Below are 9099 nucleotides of genomic sequence, written 5' to 3' on the forward strand. Positions count from 1 at the left end.
GGTATCGAGATGTAAATTATATTCGATCATCAATTATCATTTTTATTACAGCTGGGATGGGTATGCGAGCACAGTGCGCTACCAACGGCCGCCCAGAGCGTCTTCTTCATCGGCGCGATCTTCGGCGGCCTGATCTTCGGATGGATCGCCGACAGATATGGCAGAATACCGGCGCTGGTCGGTGCCAATGTCACCGGTTTTCTGGCGGGCGTCGCGACCGTTCTGGCTGGAAGTTTCTGGGAGTTCGCGCTGTGCCGATTCTTCGTCGGCTTCGCTTTCGACAATTGTTTCACCATGATGTACATACTGGGTACGTACGTGCTGCGGATTTCCTATACGTAGTCTACAATGGGCAATAGCAGTGATGGATTAACGAGTAGGCGAAGAAAGCAATCATAGTTGAATGTGAGGATCATAATCAACTATGATCGATCGATTTCTATGCCTACCCTTTAATCCATTACTGTTATTACTCATTGTAGACTAATGCTTTGTATATTCCGTTCTTCTAAAAAACGAGAACTTGCATTTATAGAATTCAATCATTTCGTAAATCCCTATTACGTCTTTTCAATTTATCGCGCGTTAATCATAGAGACCTCCTTTTCTTCCGGCGTAATAATTGCTTCCTCGTTGATGACAAGTTGTTCCTTTTATGCGATTTCGGAAGTCAAAGAAACCGCACGCGTTGCGACAAGAGATATGCGTGACGCATAGTTAAAGGCTAATAAAGAAAAGGGAAAAGTCTCAATTTTTTGTCGATGAAATAATATTGCACATTTGCATAATATATTGTTGATCATCTAGAGGCTATATTGATTGACCTCTCCTAAAGTATACTTTATAAAAAAAATGTTACTTCAAATTATAAATTTGAAATAAATAATTAATGTGAAATAAATGCTTAATAAATGTTAAATGAACGTTTAAAAAATGTTTTTTCGAACCATTATTTCAAATGAATAATAAATGCAAAATAAATATTTAATAAACGTTGAGTAAACGTTTAAAAAATATTTTTTCAAACCTTTATTTCGAATGAACAATTAATGTAAAATAATAAATATTAAATAAACTTTAAATTAATGTAATTTTGAAAACGACTCGTAAAGAAAAGTTAACGAGAAATAAGCGTTTGGGAAACGTTTAAAAAACATTTTCCGCTGATTGGTTAATGAACTCTACAATAGATAGCCCCTAAACATTAAATATTATTATACAATTATTTTGTACAGTTACATTAATGCCTCTTTTAAATCATTTAAAACAAACAGTCTAAAGGTTCAAGAGTGTTTGTTTTGAGTGTTTATTTAGGAGGGACAATATATAGTATATAATGTAGCCTCCAAATGGTCAATAATATAATATACAATATCAAATATTATGCAATAACATTTTATCGACAAAAAATCAAGCTTGCTAAAATCTACGATTAATTTTAATTCTACATTCCATTTGTTTAGAATTATATATTAATTAAGGACTAACATTTATTTGCGTAATTTTTGTTGAGACACAATAGTCGTTTCGCCTTTTAAACTCTCGCCGTCTATTGAAGCTTACAATTAGATCTTTACAGCGACTGTAATTAATTCTTTGTTGCGTTGCCATTAAACAGGTTCTGTGGAATTCCAGGCCGGAATCGTGATCAGTTTTTAAAATCAGCTTTTCTTTCCACCTCAGTTTATTATTAATTAGCTATTAACGAGAAACACGTTCCTTTTCGAGGAATAGACAAACTTCTCACGTGCACGATTATCCCAATTTCAAACAATGTGAGACAATGCCATGCGCTAAAAACGCATCTCCTTGTATTCATCAAACCGTTACGTCAACCTTAACCCCGTCAGTTATCGCGTTACAATCGTCGTTATTTCATCGCAATAGCAATTAAGTCGATTAAATCGTCATTAAAACCTCTTCACAAGAGTTCTGGTACGCAGACTGATTTGCGGACAATTATGTGTATATATCTTTATCCATCTTAATATGATTGCGCCGCGAAAAAGGAGATAAGATCTCTGCATATCTTGTCCCTTCTTGCGCGATAATCGGGTGCGGATTATGCTTAGCCTTGGCGATAGACCGGTAATCTGGCCCGCGAATGATTGTCGGTCTGCCCGAATCGAGTCTTCGAGCGATTGTCGAGTCATGGCCGATTACGATCGCCGGATTCAGCTACCAGGTCAAGCTCGCCCGGTTTGACTCATGAAGTCACGGTTATTGCACTCATCGTGGCGAGTTTTGCTAGTTCCGTTTCGCCGATCTCGTCGGTGGAAGCGTGGCTAATGTCAGAAACACGTGCCGTTAAAATGCTGTTTTCCTGCTCGTAAAAGAGGTATAAATTGACAAGTCGATCGCATCTCATTGTCTCTCGTGAAATTATTCGTTACGAGGAATTTGATCGGTTTGCTTTGAAGGACGAAAGAGATTGTAAAATCGCTCAATTCGAATATTTCTATCGAATTCCTCGCGGAATTTCGTACTGCGAACTATTATCACAGAAATCGTAAAATCGTAAAATTTAACACAAGTCTGCTCGAGTTGTTTGAGATCCACCAAAATTTTTGTAATTAAAACGAGATAAGTACACATTCGAGCGTTGAAGAGAGAGGAAGCGGAGATTCTGAATGCAGAAAGTGCAAGCAACGCAAACAAATCTGATAATTTAATAACATTTTTAAGTAGAACACAAAAATCATAACAATATCGTAAGGACATTATTATTATTTTATTTGTCAATTATAAGTTTATTTTTAATTGGCTTTCTATAGTTCGTTACCTCAGCTTTAAATCTTAAGGCTGACCTAAAAAAACTGACCAATCATCGTCGATTATTCTTCTCACATTCGACTGTGATCGGTCAATTTCTTACGGCTTAAAGCTGAGGTAATGACTTAGGTATGTAGAAAGCTCAAATGATGACGTCTTATGATATCATTATGACTTAATTATGTTAATTCTGTTCTACCTCCCAAGGAACACATAAAAATCAACAAAAAAATCAACAAACTTTATTTTGATTTTATAAACAGTTAAATTTTGTAACCAAAAAAATTATCATTTCGACTTTCACGACGTCAAAATAAAATTATTTTGATTTCCTCTTGACTTGGTGTTTCTTGGGTTTGTTTTGTTCGTAATGAGCTTTGTTCGTAATAAAAGAGCTACGCAAATGCTGATATGTGAAAATTATTCACGGAACGTGCAATCGACACATTTTGAAATCAATTTATACTGAATCTCATAACCTTGCAACCGTCGTTGAGTACACACAGGACGGTTCACTGATAATTTTACGCTTCACAGATGGATGGTAACATGAAGGTAGTGCATTAAAAAAATGACTACTTGTCGATCTAGTTAAGATAATGTAAGTCGGCAGTAATGAGCTACCCTCCTAACAAACAGGAAACATCTTGTAATTTAATATTTGAGGATTCGTGCTGTTACGATAATGATACAGAGACATGTTTGACTGAAGAGTTTGCTTTAAATATTAGACTTCCTTGCGTTAACAAACAAGAATTATCTAAATTACAAGAGAGGAAAAGAGGTTTCTCGATACATTCCTCGGTTTTCATCCCAGACTGTTTGCGCAAGGTCAAGGCAAAGAATATCATTGCCGGTGATGTAATACTTGAATCATAAATCTATTCCGAGACTTTAAACCGATTGTCTACAAGAAAGCGTTCAAGATGACGTTAGAAAATAAATTCTTACATAAACAAACGTCATTAATATGGAGTGATTTAATGCAGATTGTATCAACGTAACATACATCATATTTTGGTTATAATTTATTCTTCACGTCGTCACATTTTCGATTTCGAAACCAACACTTTGCAAATATTGAAATGCATCTCAACAGCACAAAACTTGCAGTAACATTGCTGCAATAGTGTAATGCTATAAGTTTTGTGCTGTTGGAGTTTAGAATGACATTTTAAATAGTTTTTTAAATATATATAAATAAATAGAAGGGCTACGAGCCAGTTAAAAATAAATTAAGAACATTTAATATTCCGAAATAAATATAAAGAAATATAATAACAAACGTTTCGACGCCGATCGGATTATTCTCAATGTTAAGACGCATTCAAAAAATTATAATATTACATAAGTTATCGGATTCTCAGATCAAAAATACAATATTACATAAGTTATCTAATAAAATTAAAAATGTTGATACATATCGGACGTTCCTGTGTTCCATCTTATTTTCAAAAAATATGTGTGGTCCATTAAAATTTGTAATGTATTATAGAAACAATGTGATTGACAAACGAGTGGTAATCTCATTTTTCCTCTTTGAAAAACTATTGATAAATAGAATAGGAATTCTGAAGTTATTCATAAGTTATCTAGTAAAGTTATGTAATATATAATATATAACATATATTATATAATATATAATATATAATATATAATATAATATGCAATCTTATATTGTATAATATTATAATTTTTTAAATGCGTCTTAACATTGAAGAGAATGACTCGATCGGCGTCGAAACGTTTGTTATTGTATTTCTTTATATTTATTTCGGAATATTAAATGTTCTTAATTTTTTTTTAACTAACTCGTAACCCCCTTCTATTTATTTATATTGATTTATGCTAAGTAAGCCACATTATTAATTTATCTTCTAAATACATTTTCTTTTTAGTATTGGAATACGTGGGACCGAAATGGCGCACTTTCGTGGCGAACATGTCAATAGCTCTCTTTTTCACATTCGCCGCCTGTATCTTACCTTGGATCGCGTATTTCCTGGCCGACTGGAGGATGACTTGCATCGCGGTATCTGTTCCTCTGGCTCTGGCAATGGCGGCACCCTGGTTGGTACCAGAGAGCGCGAGGTGGCTTGTCAGTCAAAACCAAGTGGAGAAAGCCATTAGAATCCTGGGTAAATTTGAACGCATCAACGGCACGAAAGTACCCGAGAACGTCTATCAACAGTTCCGCGTAAGGATCGTTGATTTTCTCTCGTATTTTAAAGAAAAAAAAAAAAAAAATGGTATCACGATAAAAATCACAAGAAAAATTTACGTCAAATTATAATGACTGTTTGTTGATGTAACAGGAAACCTGCGCCAGGGTGTGCAAAGAGCAAGAAGCGGATAAGACTTATTCCGTGGTGGATCTATTTAAAAGTCCACGTTTACGAAATATTACGATTCTTCTCATCATTATCTGGTGAGTTATTCACATAATAAAAATGTTTCTTCAATTTTAATAGATTCTAAAGCTGGTAAATTGGAAAAACGTTTAATAAATAGCATTTAACAGACATTTCAGTATTGTAAAAGTTTGTAAAAGAAAATGTGTCTAATGTCGAATAAAGGCTAATCGTTATTCAATGACTATAAAGAATGTGGTAAGGTTGTTCCTTATCTATATATATATATATATATATGGTATATATATATCGATTATGTCCCGTAATGCAGGATGGCGATATCGCTGGTATTCGATGGTCATGTAAGAAACGTGAATAATCTCGGACTCGACGTCTTTGTAACGTTTACCATCGCGGCGTTTACCGAACTACCCGCCGACACATTCCTTACTCTCGTTCTCGATCGATGGGGTAGACGATGGTTGGCTTGTGGTACCATGGTAATTTCCGGAATTTTCAGCATTTGGGCAAGCGCGGTTTCAAACAGTGAGTACTGCTGAATTACTTCTTTTTACCTAGCAAACTAGAATCCTGTCCGAGGCAGTAATGTTCCAAATAATACATTTACGTTTAAAATACGTTTAATAACGTTAAAAATCGTGTAATAAACATATAAACTGAAAGAGTTTAAAACTCGATATGTTTTTAATCTATTTAATAAAAGGATTTGTTAAATAATTTAAAAGCTGTGTGTAATATTGTAAGATATTTGTAACGTGTATTAAATAATTTTTGCTAACTTAAAATACCGTTTTTATACGAATTATTTTGATGATTTGATAAATGTATATATAATAACGTCTATTTAATACGCACAGTATAAAAACGTTGCGGTTACATTTAAATGTTTTTTAAATATAAATTGTTTGCTTGGGGGTTTTAAAAAATTCACGAAATAAAATAAAATTGTAGACATTTTTTGAAATTAAAAAGATTAAAATTACAGACTGTGGGGAATTACAACTAATTCATATAGTCTTCATCAGGATCATTATGCAGTTTTCCCTCGGGATTTCCATTTCAGGTATTTATTCGGCCACGCTGGCGATCGTTGGTAGATTCTGGGTCAACATCTCGTATAACATTGGTCTTCAGTATGCAGCCGAAGTGTTGCCGACTGTTGTGAGGGCTCAAGGGGTTGCCTTGATCCACATAATGGGATATGTCGCGAGCATACTTGCGCCTTTTGTCGTTTACCTGGATACTGTTTCATCCATTCTACCACTGTTGGTTCTGGGCGTCATAGGCGTTCTGGGCGGTCTTCTGACGCTTCTGCTACCGGAGACACTCGATAAAGATCTGCCACAAACCTTGCAAGACGGCGAAGATTTCGGAAAGGATCAGCAGATATGGGATATGCCGTGTCTCTCGAAGTATGTGTCGAAGATGATTCTTTCGCATTATTTTTGCAAAACTGTTACGGTACCCGGTGCATTCTTTTTTCAACAAAAATAATCATCTTTTTTTAAAAACAGTGAAAACATTCACTCATGGAAGTTTTTGGGATGTAATACCAAAAGGTAGATGGAAACCTCACTCCAAAAAAGGGATTGAGATTTCACTCCTTCGAAATACTATAAATCTCATTCCAAAAGAGAGTAAATCTCACTTTGAAAAGAATGAAAATTTGCGACTCTTGAACAACAGCGGCCGTATATTCACGCTTTTTTTCAAGACAGGCTAAATTTTTTCAGTTCCTTCGAGTGAGATTTCACTCCACGAGATTTAGAGAGTATATTATCCATCAAAAAATTCTTCTTTCCTAATTCCTTTTAAACGTCTGTTCCAAATTGAATAAATTTCCTTTATAATTTCACTTTTCTGTCTAATGGCATTTTTTTTTTTTAGCAGAGAGTAACATATTGTTTCCTGAGAAGAAGTCGCATTTGTGTAATTTCTTTTTTTAGAAAAAAACCTGTAGACGTGGAAGTGCCGACGGTGGCTGTCTTCCGGACGTTCGAACGCAGCAGTCTGCGAAGTTCAATGAGAGCATCTATTCGCGGCGAGACCCTGAGGAGCAGCATGATACAAAGATCGAGCATAAGATCGCGGAAGAGCGTGAATACGGCCACGGAAGCACAAAGATCGAGCATAAGATCGCGGAAGAGCGTAAATGTGGCCACGGAAGCGGAGAGCAAATGAATACTCTGAGAGACGCGGCCCTGATTTTCGACATGCTGACGCATTTCCTTTCTCTCTCTCTGTCTCTCCCTCTCCCCCTCCCCCTCTCTCTCTTTCTCTCTCTATAATTGTTCTTTCCTTCGGAATTGGGTGATACTGGAGCTCCCAAAATAAAATAATGCATTATTTGATTTTGGGAGCTCGCTGTATTAAATTTGTTCAATTAGAGGAGAGGAGGATTGTTGCAATTAATTTTAAGTATCGACAGTAGAGAAGTAGAAACGTCAATTAGAACACTGTTAAATATCAAAGGAGATAAACCCAATCCTTGGCAACTTTTTCACTTCTACGTATGTCAAAGTGTAAATCAATCCACTTTTGTGGTTAGTTTTAAAGTAAACGTTATCCCTATTAACGTATTTAGTAATAAACTAAATTTAAATGTCAAATTTAATATGTTTTCTTGAATTAAATTGTTTTCGTCAAATTAATGATATATTTGATAGAAGCAGTGGTGACTTATAGAAATGAATTGGGTATAACTTAAATTGAGTACAATTTGACATTACAAATTTAATTGGATCAAATTAGATTTCAACTCTAATTGGCTATTCTATTTCTCTGAAAACTACCGAACCCTTTCGATTTTTTTAAAATTATATTCTGAACCTTATACGTGTCTTTGAAATGTTGGATTTCGAGTAAATTGCTAGGGACTTTTGCTCGCAGTCATGTAACGCAAGGCCGCGATTCTTTTTTTTTATTACGATTCGTACTTATGTACAATACATTTTTACCACACTTGCATTTAATAGGAAGAAGAAAACCGATGTTGTATGAGTTTAGAAACGCGTGAAGTTTCGAAACTCCTGTTTGTTCCTTACGAAATATGCGTCCGAGGAAAAAAAGGAAAAAGAGAAACTATATATAAATATTTTCAGATGTTATCGTTCCGCAGGTGGGAATCATATTGAGAAATAGACGAGAAATAGATAGAAGATAAATATGTATTCGAGACAATGCGAGAACTGCATTTTACATAAATTGATCGCGTCGCTGCAGCTGCGACTCGTCACTGTTGCTCACGTATACGTATAGTATGTAATGCAATGTACATAGCAGAATCAAATTTTTGAGTTATCTCAAATGACGCGACTGGCTGCGCGTTGAATGCGAATGAAGTTCGCGCGTCCTGAATGGAAAATTTTCGAATGAAACAGCTTTATTGTGATAACACTCGTATCAGCAATGTCTTCCCGTCGTCAAGAATGTTCGTTTAGAAAGATTTTCTGCCGAAATTCAGATCTCGAGATTTGTGTACATAAGTAGCATTTTATAATGTAAATAAGGATAAATTAATTTGTATCTCCCATCGATCTGTGTTAATAAACGTAAATCAATATTCAGTCGGATGGATAATTACCGCTCGCGATAATTATCGGTCGCCTTCGATTAAAAGGCGGTAGTACTGTTTTGACAAAGGTGCGATAATAAATGGTAACAATTATCGGCAGCTTCTCGATTGCAAACGAGAGAATTATGTTAGTTTAATTGTTTCACGCTATTGCATCGACTATTATCGTCGACGCGACAAGTCTACGGTAATATCGAGCACGACAAAATGTCTAATACAGACGATGTGATCATTAATAAGCCGTATACATAATTTAAGGCTTATCGCTGCATTGCGGTCGACCGACAATTCATCATTGCTCGTGGAATTTCAAGACCTGTTCAACGAAACTGCGATTCATCATATTCTAACGCGAAGGCTTAGAACCCGGAAAAGCGCGCG

General features: G+C 35.4%; 1 protein-coding gene across 1 annotated transcript in view; it reads left to right on the plus strand.

Annotated features, from left to right (window-relative positions):
* The window catches only part of LOC108756869 (organic cation transporter protein), a 16718-nt gene extending 9012 nt beyond the window's left edge, over nt 1–7706 (plus strand). The window contains exons 3-8 of the mRNA XM_018501002.1: nt 52–310; nt 4671–4969; nt 5088–5200; nt 5455–5669; nt 6208–6556; nt 7091–7706. Coding sequence (XP_018356504.1) covers nt 52–310; nt 4671–4969; nt 5088–5200; nt 5455–5669; nt 6208–6556; nt 7091–7325 — 1470 coding nt within the window. The 3' untranslated portion in view covers nt 7326–7706. The remainder of the gene's footprint in view (nt 1–51; nt 311–4670; nt 4970–5087; nt 5201–5454; nt 5670–6207; nt 6557–7090) is intronic.
* The last annotated feature ends 1393 nt before the right edge of the window (nt 7707–9099 follow it).

Source organism: Trachymyrmex septentrionalis, unplaced genomic scaffold, assembly GCF_001594115.1.
Source record: "Trachymyrmex septentrionalis isolate Tsep2-gDNA-1 unplaced genomic scaffold, Tsep1.0 scaffold13, whole genome shotgun sequence".
Lineage (NCBI taxonomy): Eukaryota > Metazoa > Arthropoda > Insecta > Hymenoptera > Formicidae > Trachymyrmex > Trachymyrmex septentrionalis.